This window comes from Limulus polyphemus, unplaced genomic scaffold (assembly GCF_000517525.1).
Source record: "Limulus polyphemus unplaced genomic scaffold, Limulus_polyphemus-2.1.2 Scaffold423, whole genome shotgun sequence".
Lineage (NCBI taxonomy): Eukaryota > Metazoa > Arthropoda > Merostomata > Xiphosura > Limulidae > Limulus > Limulus polyphemus.
In genome coordinates this window covers 318,461-333,299 of record NW_013666033.1, presented here as the reverse complement: position 1 = coordinate 333,299, position 14,839 = coordinate 318,461, and the positions used below count along the sequence as shown (strand labels likewise).

Here is a 14,839-nt window from a genome sequence, read left to right as displayed (position 1 = left end):
ATAATGGAGACTAATTCATTTAATAATTGTGTTGTTGTTCTATATAAGTTGTTCAGGTTTTTTATCTAAAAACATGCGACATTAATTTCTTGACGACCTAATAACCAAAAAAATAACATTTCAATTCTTGTTAAATACCTTACTGTTAAATTTACCCAATCAAAGTTCAATGTACCCTTGCACTGTATTGTTATATATATTTGTAGTTTCAATGCATTCATTGTAGTTGATGTACCTGATGCCAGGTTAACCTGGTGAAACATTGTACGTTTATTAAATTTTACTCTGTTTATCCGATTTATCATGTTTTTAACTGTTACAGTGTATAATCAAGTAATAAATGTTTCCCAGCTGTCTTGACATGTCATTCACTCTCTTACTGTGTATAAAGAAGTAACAAATATTTTCTGCTAAGTGTACCGGCTAGGCATGTTAATCAGTGAGTGTGAAATCAAGTAAAAATAATTTTTTCCATCTGTGCTGACTTGTCATGTTATTCATAGTTTTATTGTGTATAAGTAACAAACATGTTCTACAAACTGTAATGACCATTCATGTTAATCAGTTATAATGTTGGTAACAAAGCAACAAGAATGTTCTACTAGCTGTACTAACATGTTTATCTCTATATCATTTTGTAAAATCAAATAAAAAATGTTCTAAATAATATAGTGACTAGTCATGTTAATCACATTTTAACACGTAACGTTTTTATCAAGTAACAAACATATTCTACTAACAGAAATGATTAGTTAGGTTAATAACTCTTAGTTTTTCAAAGTAACAAGCATGTTTTACTAAATGTACTAACTTGTCATGTTATTCACTGTTTTACTGAATGGGTGTCATAAAGTAATAAACATTTTCTGCTAAATGTATTGAGTAGTCACATTAATCACCATTTTACTGAGTGTAACCAAGTAACAAATATGTTTTAGTAACTGTACTGACTAGTTATTTTATTCACTATTTTATTGTGTGTTATAAAGAAAGATATTCTATTAAATGTACTAACCACATTAATAACTGACTTGTGTATAATCAAGTAGCAAACATATTTTCCTAATTATACTGGCATGTTAATTCCCATATTACTTTGTATAATCAAGTAGCAAATATATTATGTTAACTGTATTAAATAGTCATGTTAATAACTGTTTTACTATGTTAGTGTAATTAACTAACAAACATGTTCTACAAAATGCACTGATTTGACATGTTGTTCACTGTTTTACTGCATGGGTATAATTAAGTAACAAACATGTTCTACTAACTATACTGATTAATCATGTTAAGCACTGTTTTACTGATTTCATGTAAACAAGTAACGAATACGCTATCTTACCGAGTAGTCTTGTTAATCACTGTTTTACTGAGAGTAATCAAGTAACAAATACGTTCTTTATTAACTGCACTGACTAGTTGTGTTGATTCCTTTTACATTGTGTAATTAAGTAACAAGTATGTTCTATTAACTGTACTGACTAGTGATATTAATCACTGTTTTGTTGTGTGTAATCAAGTAACAAAGTAAAAATGTTCTACTGACTGTCCTGACTAGCATAATAAACACTTTTATATTGTATAATCAAATTAAAAACACAATTTGTTAGCTATATTGACTAGAAATGTTATACACTGTTTTATTGAGCGTAATAAAGAAACAAACATGTTCTACTAACTGCAATGACCAGTCATGTTAATCACTGTTTAACTGGGTGTAGTCAAACAAAAAACATGTGCTAATAACTGGACTAACTAGTCATATTATTCATTGTTTCATGATGTGTAATTAAGTAATAAAAATATTTTACTAACCAGAAATAAACAACCTCATAACACCAAAATGTTGATTTTATTTAATTAGACACTCAATGTTTAACTTTTTTTTTTATCAAAGCTTTGTGCTGTAATTTTCGGTTTGTGTTTTAGTGAACGCTCCTGTAGAAGCTGTAAAGTGCAACATTGAGTGTCTAATTAAATAAAAACATTTTGGTGTTATAAGGTCATTTATTTCTAATATTAACATGTTTTCTATGCACCAATATGCACTACAGAAATTAAATAATATTTTATTAACTGTATTCTAGTATGACTGTTGAACTGGGTGTAATCCTGTTAAAAATATGTTCTAATAAATGTACTGATTTTTCATGTTATTCACTGTTTAACTGCATGTAATAAAGTTTCATACATGTTATACTAAGTCTACCAACTAGTAATGTTAATCACTGTTTTACTCTGTTGGTTTAATTAATTAACAAACATGTTCTAAAAATGTACCAATTTGTCATGTTTTTCACTGTTTTAATCTGTGAGTGTAAATATGTAGCAAAACATTCTACTAACAATACTGACTAATCATGATAATCATTGTTTTACTAAAAGTAACCAAATAACAAACATTTTCTACTAATTGTATTGACTAATCATGTTAATCAGTTATTGATGGTTTTTGATGAAGTAACGAATATGTTCTACTACTTGTACTTACATGTTATTCCCTATATTACTTTGTATAATGAAAGAAAAAATAAGTTCTACTAACTGTAGTGACTAATCATGTTAATTCCATTTTAGTGTGTTAAGTGCCAAAAATATTCTGCTAAATATACTAACTAGTCATGTTAATTACATTTTAGTGTGCCAGTGTAATTAAGTAACAAACATATTTAGTAGATGTACTGACTTGCCATGTTATTCGTGGTTTTTCCTGCGTGTAATCAAGTAATAAACATGTTGTACTTACAATATTCACTGGTGATGTTAATAACTGTTTTACTGTGTGGGCATAATCATGTACTTTTTTTTATTAAGTGTACTGTCTTGTGACATTAATTACTGTCTGTGTGTAATAAAGTAATATATATATATATATTCTACCAGCTGTAATTTCTAGCCCTGTTATTCGCTGTTTTATCTTGTGGGTATAACAAAGTAACAAACAATTTCTGCTGCTGGCTAGTCATGTTAACCACTCTTTTGCTGTGTAATCAAGTAATAAATATGTTTTACTAACTGTACACTCAAATAAGAATCATGTACTACTAACTGTACTTATTTATCAGTTTAATAACTGTTTTACTATGTGTAATCAAGTAACAAACGTTCTACACTAGTTACACTGTGTGGGTGTAATCATACAAGAAAGTAGTTTTACTAGCTCAATGACTAGTCATGTTAATCACTGTTTCATTATGCCAGTGTAATTCAGTAACAGAATTATTCAACAAAATGTACTGATTTGCCACATGATACATTGTTTTAATGTGTGTGTGTAATGAAATAATAAACATGATCTACTAACTATATTGACTACCCATGTTAATCATTGTTTTAAGAAGTTTTTAAGATGTTCTATTAAATGTATTTACTAGTTACTTAATCAAGGTTTTACTGTGTGTAATCAAGTAACAAACAGGTTCAACTAACTTTCTGTGTGGATTTAATCATGAAACAAACATGTTCTACAAATTTACTGATTAGCCATGTTAATCACTGATTTACTGTGTATAATCAAGTAAGACAAATGTACTACTAATTGTACTGACTAGTCATATTAATAACTGTTTCACTGTGTGTAATCAAGTAATAAATATTTTTACTAATTTTACTTACAATTCATGTTATTTACTGTTTTTCTGTGTGTAATAAAGTAACAAAAGTTCTACTAACTGTACTAACTACTCATATTAAACCTTTTTTACACTGTGCAATGAAGTAAAACATTTTACTTACTATACTGACTAGTGAAATTATTCGCTGGTTTACTGTGTATAAAAAGGTACAAAAATTTTCTCTTAACTGCAATGATTAGTAATGTTATTCAGTATTTTCATGTCTAATAAAGTAACAAATATGTTCTATTAAGTGTATTGATTAGTCATGTCAGGTTACTTCTTTAATGTGTAGGTGTAATCAAGCAACAAAGAGGTTCTTACTAACTATACTGACCAGCCATCGTAATCACTGTTTTATTGTGTATTATGAAGTAAGAAAGATGTTGCATTATCTTTACTGACTAGCCACATTAATTAATGTTTTACTCTGTGTAATCAAGTAACTAAAGTATAGTACTAACTGTAAATACTAGTAATGTTAATCACTAACTTATTGCATATAACCAAGTAATAAACATGCTCTACTAACTGTACTGACTAGGCACGTTAATAACTGTTTCACTGTGTGAGTGTATTAAGTAACAAACGTTATCTAACATACAGTGCCTTGCAAAAGTATTCACCCCTACCAATAATGTCACTTTTGATGAAATATAAAAAATGTAAAAATTTTTTTTAAATGAACTTGTTTTATTCAAATCTCTAAGGATCAAACTTATTGATCATTCCTTGATGAGATTTCAAACCATTATGACATAATTATCCAAGACCAAGTAGCCAGTCTTCCCGTGGGAAAACAACCCACTTGAATTTTGCTGATGACATCACCTGTTATTATTGAGGGGATCCCGAAAGATTTCTCCCTAAAGAGGATTAACATTTTCCTAAGGAAACACAAGCCCAACACAGCCATCGACCCATCCGAAACACGATTGTTACGAAGGGGAGGAATTTTTGTTCAGCCTCTTACTCCTGAAGACACAGCTTATCTCTGTTCCCTGTTGAACTCTAACCCACCAGTTATTTGTTAACCCCCCTGAGCTAATACACACCTTTTCTCTGTTTTCCTTAAGGGCGTCGACCAGTCCATCTAAACCGAAGACATACACACAAGTCTAAAGGCCATACCAGACTACACGATTCATCCAGTACACAGCCTTAAATCCAGAATCACGTACCTGCCAACCCAATATGTCAATATCATTACTGCTTCTAAATTCACTGCAAAACACCTGTTAACTAATGGTTTTGTCTACTTCTTTTTTCATTTCAGAGCTGAAAGACCTAGATGATGCCCCCAACCTTCTACTGTTTTCCTCCCAAATATCCAGTTCACCCATCACGTACCAACAAACCACTGAAGATGTTCATAAAAACTAACACTGCTGCCATTCAACCGACTCCTTCCATGAAGCACACACAAACCGAAGCCAACACAAATGACATATCCATGTAGATTAGACAAGTCGAGAAACAACATGAACCTGCACACAAATCCACACAAACCCCACCAGAAACAAAGGAAACAATGAAACTCAGGCCAGGCAGACAGAACCAGCACTAAGCCAGACTTCTATGTCAACTGAACCAGTTCCAGCAAAGACCCGTGAAACTTAGACTAGTTTCCAAAAAAGCAAGAAAAACCAAAACAGATGAACAATCTACTGAAGCCTCCCTTGCCCACCAACCAGAATGCTCTTTTTTGACCCATCATTTCTATAATGATGCCAAATTTGACAACAATCATCAGACTCCACAGTCACCACACTACTATTACGATGTAGAAGAACCAGTCTTCAACCAGACGTTTCCAGTATTTCTGCAGACCTTAATCAGCCTAGACTTTTCAAAGTGATCTAACATACCAATGTACATTGACCTTGCTGTTTTTTTTTTCCTTTCAGCTTCCACCAGGCACGGTCATGGTATTTCAATCGGCACCCTGGCCATAAAATTTGGGGGGGGAGGGGTACTCCTGCCCCCCCCCCCAGCAAAGTTCTTCATAGAATTCTATTTATTTTGTATCCTTTGATCCCAACCCTAATTCAAGTCAAAATTAATACTCATTATGCAAGCATTAATCCAGGAACTCGCTACTTGTGTACCAGCCTTGGTCATACTGGCCAGACAAAGGCCACCTTGCGTCGACTTCCTAACTGCTGCAGGACAGACACACACTTCGCCTATCTCCTCCAACTCTCTTCACAGCTCTTGGCCCTCTATCTTTTCTTTTTTCACTGGCTAATTTGTGCAAGCACAACTGAAAACTAAATACACTGAAACAATAAACCCTCATTCGTGGGGTTGAAGGGGAGCAGAAGTTCCTGAGCATCTCAGTTGGGAAGGGCAGACAAACATAAAGTTTGTTTTCTCTTTCTTCAAACTAAACTACTGTCAAGTTAAGTTTTTATTTTTCAACCTTAACATTGTTATGTGTGAAAGAGGTTGAATGTCAGCAAAACCTGCAAAGAAAATATATAAACTGAAATTTGCTGATAGCATAAGAAATTTCTTGTAACCTTCTCCTGATCTTTAATTTTCACTACTTTATTTCTGACTTGTTTGGAAGGTTCCTTGGTTTTCATAGTTGGTTTGTCATTTCACTTGGTAATTTGAGGCTTGAACAGATGTATTTACTCTGAAGTCAAGTTAAACCACTTTGTTTACACACAAACAAAGACCATTACACTAATTTTGTGACCTTTCAAACTGATCTTTTGCCCCTGAACTGATTTAGGGTTTCCATAGCAAAGAGGTTGAACACTTATGCAATTGAGAATATTCTAATTTTCTTTGAAAATCTAACTTACTTACATAATATCAGCGTTTTTTTAGCTTTCTCAGTTTGGAGTAGATTCTAAATATAAAGTACATTTGAAAGTTTCATGATTGCAATCTCAGATGGCAACAAAATGTGGAAACTTTGCAGTGGGTAAATACTTTTGCAAGGCACTGTATAATGCTAATTTTGTGTGTGTTTTGTCCACACCCTTCAGCCATCTGTTCCTTATAAGTTCTACACTTTTTGAACAATCAGCATAAACTTGATACAGTGATACAAGATAATATGAGGATGGCCATGAGGGGGGTTGACCCACATGTAATTTTCGAAAAAAACACCAAATCAGCACAACTTGGCAAAGTGATACAGGACAACTTTTAGCGTTTATTATGTTAAGCAAAAAATAGAAGCACAATTTCCTATCCTTTGTTAAAAATGAGTTTTTATTTTACCCATCCATTGGACAGATATTCCAGCTAATAATAAATGTACTGATTAGTCATGTTCACTGTTTTACTGTGTTAATTGGTGTGAGTGTAAAAAATATATATATATATTCTACTAACTGTACTGTCTAGTCATATTAATCATGTTTTATTGTGTGGTGTGATTATGTAATAATAATAAATAAACTTAGCATTCCAAAAATTGTTTAATTTATATTAAATATTTTCTACTAACTGTAGTGACTACTCATGTTATGAAGTTTTAGTTCATGGGTGTGATCAAATGAAGACATGCTCTACTAACTGTACTGACGAGTCATGTTAATTACTTATTTAATGTGTATAATCAAATAAGAAACATATACTAAAAAGTGTATTGGCTAGTAACATTAATCACAGTTTAAATGTGTTTACTCAAGTAACAAAGATGTTTTACCAGCTGTACTGAGTGGTCATGTTCATCACTATTTTATTTTGTACAATCAAGTACGAAACATATTCTACCAGTTGTACTAACTAAATCATATCAATCAGTTTTACTGTGTGAGTGTAACACAATAACAGGTACTTCTACTGTCTGTACTCATTAGTCACGTTAATCAACTTTTTTACTATGTCAGTGTAATTAATCAACAAACATGTTCTACTAAATGTAATCAAGTAACTAATATGTTCTACTTTAGCACTGTTTTTACTTAGTGCATGTAAATGAGTAACAAACTTGTTATACTAACTTTACATAGACATGTTATTCACTGTTTTACTGAGTATAACCAAGTAACAAATGTTACTATTAACTGTACTCACTAGTTAGTTTAATAACTGTTTTACTGTATGGGTATAATCATGTAACATACAAGTTCCACTAAGTGTACTGACTTGTGATGTTAACCACTGTTTAACTGTGTGTAATCAAGTAAGAACTATGTTATACTAATTGAACTGACCAGTCATGTTCATCACTGTTCTATTTTGTGCAATCAAGCAAGAAACATGTGCTACTAATTGTAATGACTACTCATGTTATTCACTGTTTTACTGTGTGGATGTAACAAAATAAAAATATTCTACTAAATGCACTGACTAGTCATATTTATTATGTAGTGTAATCATGTAACAAACATGTTCTACAAACTATACTGACTAGTGATGTTAATCATTGTTTTAGTGTTTGCAATGGAGTAATAAACATGTTCTACTAATTGTACTAAGCAGTCATGTTAATTACCGTCTTATTGACTGCAATCAAGTCTCAAACATATTCTATTTACTATACTAAATAGTCATTTTTATCAGTTTTACTGTTGGTACTTAAAAAACTTACCTTAAATGTACTTAACTTGTCAGCATATGCACTGTTTTCTTGTGTGTAAATCAAGTAACAAAGATGTTTTAATAACTGCACTAAGCAGTCATGTTAATCACTGTTTTATTGGGTGTAATCTTGTATAAAACATATTCTACTTAAGGTATTGAATAACATGTTAATCAGTTAGTTACTCTGTATAATCAAAAATACCTTAACTGCAATGAATAGTCAGAATATCCACTGAATTACTGTTTGTGTGTAATAAAGTTACAAGTATGTTCTACTACCTATACTAACTAGTGAGGTTAGTTTGGCTATTTTAGTTATTTATGGTCCACCAACCACAGGGAGTTTTGATGAACTTTGTGAACTGCTGCTTTACTGGATAAATCATCAAATAAATATGTCCAACCTTCAACGTAAAACAAAATATTTCAGTTTCATTAATCCTTTGCTAATTTTTTGTCTATAACTGAAATATACTATTTGTCCACTGCAATCTTCACTGTCAAATCTTGCTTGAAGTTTTATTTTCTGATTACAAAATCCCCAAAAATTAATTGATTCACTAATTATTAGGTCTTTTATTGACTTGCTTTGAGAACTATAAAATAATCCCCTGTCATTGACCATTGCAGTAGACTGGTGTAAGCTTCACCCACTGACCAGAAAGTCCTTGGTTGATGCCTCCACAATACACTGTACAGTTGTTGGGGCTGGACTGGTTGTAAACTTCATCAAAGGTGAGAGGCTTAGAGTTTGCTGAGAAGAAACATATCATACAGTTGAATTGAGAATATATTTACTTACATACAGTAAAACAAGTGTTAATAAATCATCTGTAAATCTTATCCAAGTGTAGTAACATTATGTTCAGTTATCATATTCTTTGTATAAAGTTTGATGATATTTGGTCTGTAAGAAACAATTCAAGTACTCTATGACACAGCATGATGATGATTAATATTTAATGTTTTTTTTTAATAATATCAGTACAAATAAACTTATCAATTTAAAGTCCTATCCTGACCATGGTTCATACTTGTTGGTTACATCATATAATGAAAGAAAATATATCCGTAGAAATGAAAACGAGAGTACAATAATTCCTCAATGCTTAGAAAAGAAAATGAATAAAAATGAAAACTTATTAGTGCAATATATTGTTTTCCAACTCCTCTAGTTTTTCTGTTGTGAAAACTACAAAAGAGATACATATAAATGCAAACATCATAATTCTCTGAATTCATTAACTTGCAAAATTCTCTACTTTTTCTCAAATTAAACAAAAAGCAAGCACTTAAGGTTTTTAAGTGTCTTTGAAACAATTTTTGAAGCCTTACAATAGATTCTTATGAATCATTGTATCATTTAAAATTTTGAGATTGATCAAAATTATTAGCTCTTAAAAATAAGAAATTGTATTATTCAAGCTTATTATTTTGATACTACTTATAAAATTTAAATTACTTAACAACTGTATTAGATTCTATTTCATGCACTTGTTAATTGACAAGAGTATTTATATGAAAAAATAGGAAAATATTAAACCACAATTACACACACAGAGCTGTATAGTTAAATTTTTCTTTGCCATAAATGCATCTATGATTAAAATTGTCCTGTTGCTAGGTGTCGCAATTTGTATTAAAAGAAAAAAGGGTACCCCAAGTTAACCCCTCACCCCATCATATTTTGTGTTCTTCTGACAATTCTAAACAACCCCTTAACTTGGTGAAAATTTAATTTTATTTTTACGTGCTGAGTATTTCAATAAAAGCAAAACCACTTTAGTTTCTTATGTCTTCCTTAGGAGTAACTGAAAAATTTTACATGGCTTTACCTTTAAGAAAATTAAGAACCTTTGCTCTCATAATGAATTTAACTTTTGTTTCATTAATTTTTAAAACCCTTGATAAAGCTATAAAATGAAATATTAAGGAAAGCAATTTTATATTTTAAAAGTAGAGATGCCTTTTGTAAAATAATAATTAAAAAAAATATATTATTTTTCACACCTTTTAATGTTTCAAATAATTATTCTACTGAAATATTTCAGGAAATAAGTACATGATTAATAAGCTAATTGTCATCATTTTGGTCCCACTAATTCTTTCAATAAAGAATCTCCAAACACCATTTGCTAAAAATTATTTATAGAAGATTATCATATGTTTAACCATAATGAAGAAACTTCACTCTTAAACTACCTACTTAATATCCTCCTTTGCATTATCTAATTCTGATGCTAGTTAGATAAAGATACAGGGTGACATTGTTCAATAAATGATCTTTGAAAATCATTTAATAGAAATAATCAGTAAAACTTACTATCCCTTCAAGAAATATTTCCTCATTAAGACATATTTACACATAAACATTCCACAAAATCCCCTGAAGAACAACAAACCCTAAATAAATGTTTGAAAAAAAAGAAGAAATTAATGTCACATGATTCTTTTTAAATATATTTGTGTAAAAACATCCACACACATACTTTACTCATAGCGTCTCAAACATAAAAGAAAAAAGTATGACAGTTTATAATATTAAACCTTTGAACTTTTGCCAGGAAGGGAAAAGGTGCAAAACGTTTGCTAAAATAAGACTTATAGAGTGGTGGTAGGAATACACCAGTAGCTTCTTTTATGTAATGAGCAAATTGATTGTTATAATACATACTTAAACTGAGAGATAAGTTCTTATAACTTTTTAATTTTAAGAAAGATTGATTTTGTTCATTCTATTAACACTTTATTTACAACAATATATTATACAACATGCTTGATTATATTTTGATTAACATTTTGTAGTACTAATAAGTATGACAACAATGGTTATCATACCCTTATTAAACAAAAAAAAGGTAAAAATTGTCAATGTTCCTACCGGCAAGATAATGCCTACCCTCATTTGGCCTGTTATTAGCAGGTTTTCGGGTAGCCCAGTTTGTCCTGATAGCTCTTGTCCCCAGCCATTGCCCATTCATCTGAGTTATTGCATTTTCTGCATCCTAAACGGTTATTACAAGAATGCAAGCTTTTATAAAAAAAAAAAAACTATTGGCAAAAACAATGTTTTGTCCTATATGTACAATATTTACACATCACCAAACAAAAGAAACTATGATAATGTGCAATGTTTATATCATTTACAGCATCAATAAGGCAACCTTTTTTTTTTAGAAATTTTCACCACTATCCCAGCATACATCACAAAATAATAATACATCATACAGATGTGCAAAATTTTTCTACATCAAACAGTGATACACAATATTAATTTGATATCTCTGAGTAAAAAATGTCTTTAATATTTGCTACATTCTAGAACAGTTCTCACTTCAGACAGAAACTTGTAAAATTTCATCCCTTTACAGTTAAAAACAATACACTATAAATCATCATTTTTAAAATCTTAGCACTTCATTTATACCTATTGGTGTTTGCAGCATCAAACTTGATGTGATAAAATTTAAAATAGCAACATAGTTATATTTTATAATTTTAAATTAGTAAACTTACACTTATAAAGTATATTTTTATATTTTATAATTTTAAATTAGTACACTTACATTTATTAAGTATATTTTATAATTTTACATTTTAAATTAGTACACTTACATTTATTAAGTATATTTTTATATTTTATAATTTTAAATTAGTACACCTACATTTATTAAGTATATTTTTACTTAATTTCCCATTGCAACACCTAATTGTCAACTGCAGTTGAAACAATGGATTGTTTAAACAAATATACATCTTGTGAGTTACTCATAATTATTGGTTAAATGTTGAATATGAATACGATAAACTTATTGTATTCTCATGCAGAAGAGATAACAGTAACAAAAGTAAACATATCAGAGCCGTTGAAAACACATTAAGTTTTTTTTCCATTTATTCATTAGAAATCACATACTGATGGTTGGTAAATACTAGTTCACGCTTTCTCAACATTTCAATTGTATACTAGAGAAAAAGATGGCGCTACCGTTATGTGCTGTTAATACTTACCGCTTTCTTCACAAATGACACAAACCCGTAACCTTTTGACTTCAGTGTTTGAGGATCTCTAACCACACGACAATCTCTAAATCAACAAAGAACGAAAACTTTTTAAATTAAAGAAGTCTAAAGTGGTGGAAGAATGCCATGAAGAAAAAAAACAAAAAACCTACTACTCATACCTACTGGTCTGCTATTCAGTGAAAGATTTAGTCACAATTTTTAAAATCCACTAAGAAGTACTTGAAAGATGACACTATATTAGAGCAGTCTAGTTCTAGTTTTGAATTGATAGCATCCTTGCTGGAGTATGATGTAGAATGTGATGTAATAACTAGCATGAAATATGGTTAAGACCGAAAGAAATATATATCTATAACTGTGGATAAAAAGTCAATAAAACGCAACATTGCATGAAGTATCGAGCAGGTCTAGGTATGTTAAGCCTATCTGTACTTGCGAATGCAGTATTACAATTCCGTGGCTTACAAATTTTAGACTTGAATGAACTCTTTCCAGAGTAACATACGGCCACCATTGTTGATATAAATTCACACACACACATAGCTGGGCTGGGATATTTGTGACGTAAACATATTACAGGTGAGGTAGGGGAGAAATGCCATTAGAAATGATAAGCAGAAGAAGACACCCACAAACTTAGTTAAATGTCTCAAACGCAGGGAGGGGCAGTCGCAAATAAGCTATTCTTATGTTTGTTTGTTTGTTGTTAGCCGCAAAGCTACACAATGGACTATATGTGCTCTGTCTATCGCACGTATTAAAACCCAATTTTTTATTTATATACTCTCATATTTTCCGCTGAGCCACCGTGGGGGTAAAGATATTCTTAACTTAGCATCTCATAAGTATTATATAAGCCGCTAGACTTATTGCTTTCGAACAATTTTTTAAAAATTAATAACAAGACATAAAGGCTCAGTTTTAATCGGAGTGAACAGTTACTTATAAATCATTAAATTATAAGTCATGTCAGTGACATGAAGATCATAGAATTGAATAATTAAAGGACAGCTGTACTGACGAAAAGAAAAACATTTTGTTCATTTGATTTTAGTTTTAAGTGGCATTATTACAAAATCATTTTAACACAGAACATTTGATGAGAATTTGGGTTATATTGAATAAGTTTTAAAAGTGAGACCAAAATTCAAATGTTATTATAATAATGCTAGTCATGTAAGGATGGTTATGGATTACCTTGAAATGTATTTTACTATAATACAGGCTGTCTTTTGTTAGGTTATTTACGTTACCAAAAGATTTGTATAAGCTTTAATAACTCAATATATATATAACATGGTATAAACTGTGCAATGGTCAGGGTGACTTTGTAGGAAGAGGTAGCGGACACATAGTGGCGGCAGGAGTGCCTTCTATTATCTTCTTTTACCACCCACTTCTTAATGTCCTTCCACAGTATTTCAAGTAATTAATCAATTGACCGTCATTGGCTGCAGGAGTGTCTTATGGGCCGAAGTTGAAAGGCCACAGGTCAATTTAGGAAGTGGGTGTGACTCAAGAAACGCCTTTTCATACCAACTTTACGGTGCAGTGGTAGCCATTTATTTCATTGTATTCCTTCGTAGAGAGTGCTAGCGCGCTCTGACAACATGTCCCTTGTTCCAAACTATCACCCCACAGCTAGGAGTAGTTAGATAACTATTTTTATGCTTCATACATATAGAAGATTACATACAAAGATAAATATCAATAGCATCTGAAACGTCATACCTTAATAAGTTGCCAATTTTTACCTTCTTATGATAATTTCTCACTGTGCTCAATTATAACTAAAAATTGGTCACAGCTACACCAGGAGTGTTACCAGTAATCAATGTTTCACATTCAATGTTAATTCTAAAATCTCTCCATATATTATGGTGCTAACCAGAGAAAACAATGGAGGTATAGAATTTGAACAAATTCTAAAGCCAGCGTGTCTGAACAAACAAAAAATGAGTAACGAGACACTCAATTATGGCAGCCGTCATACATAGCATCTTCCTAGTATTGTAACTGGAATTTAACCACATTATATTCATAATACATTCTTCACTAGGTGACTTATCAGTTCAACACACGAAAAAAACATAGGCCCCGAGTGTTGGGGAAGAGGTTGACATATGGATGTCAGATACAAACGGCGACTCAACATGTCACTCCCTGTGGGGCCGAAAGTGTACACGGACCTATGTTTGGTGACAATTGATCCAGTGCTTCACCAGTTAAAAGTGGGCACAAGCACAGATTTTATTCAAAAACGAATGTAATTTATGCTTCGAAATAAGAATAAATACTTTAAAGATGAAGATGGGAGGGATAGTGGTAACAAAGTTAGCTCTTTGTATTCATGGCAAAGATACATAGGCTATCTTCCATCATCCCTAGTTTTGGACTACAGCACCCATCACTTACGCGAAGGGATTAACTATCACTCTTATCGCACCCACAGTAAGGGGAATATCGCACGGATTCGAACCAGGTTTGCTAGTTCCAAAATGCAGAGCTCCGCCACATGGCAGATCAACATGAAATATTGTTTCTTTTATTCACATTTCACCTTACACAACATCAAAAGTATTGATGAATTTCGCACAAAGCTACACAAGGGCTATCTGCGCTAGCCGTCCCTAATTTAGCAGTGCAAG

At 31.5% G+C, this 14,839-nt stretch overlaps 1 protein-coding gene across 7 annotated transcripts in view; it reads right to left on the bottom strand.

Moving 5' to 3' along the window:
- The window catches only part of LOC106458166 (nucleolysin TIAR-like), a 281,791-nt gene that overhangs the window by 22,130 nt on the left and 244,822 nt on the right, over positions 1–14,839 (bottom strand). For 5 of the 7 annotated variants that reach the window (XM_013917630.2, XM_013917628.2, XM_022384308.1 and 2 more), the window contains 3 exons: positions 12,177–12,252; positions 11,047–11,170; positions 8,824–8,919 (listed from right to left, as the gene is read on the bottom strand). In XM_013917630.2, the coding sequence (XP_013773084.1) occupies positions 8,824–8,919; positions 11,047–11,170; positions 12,177–12,252 (296 nt within the window). The remainder of the gene's footprint in view (positions 1–8,823; positions 8,920–11,046; positions 11,171–12,176; positions 12,253–14,839) is intronic. The other 2 variants (XM_013917631.2, XM_013917629.2) reach the window with 1 other exon arrangement.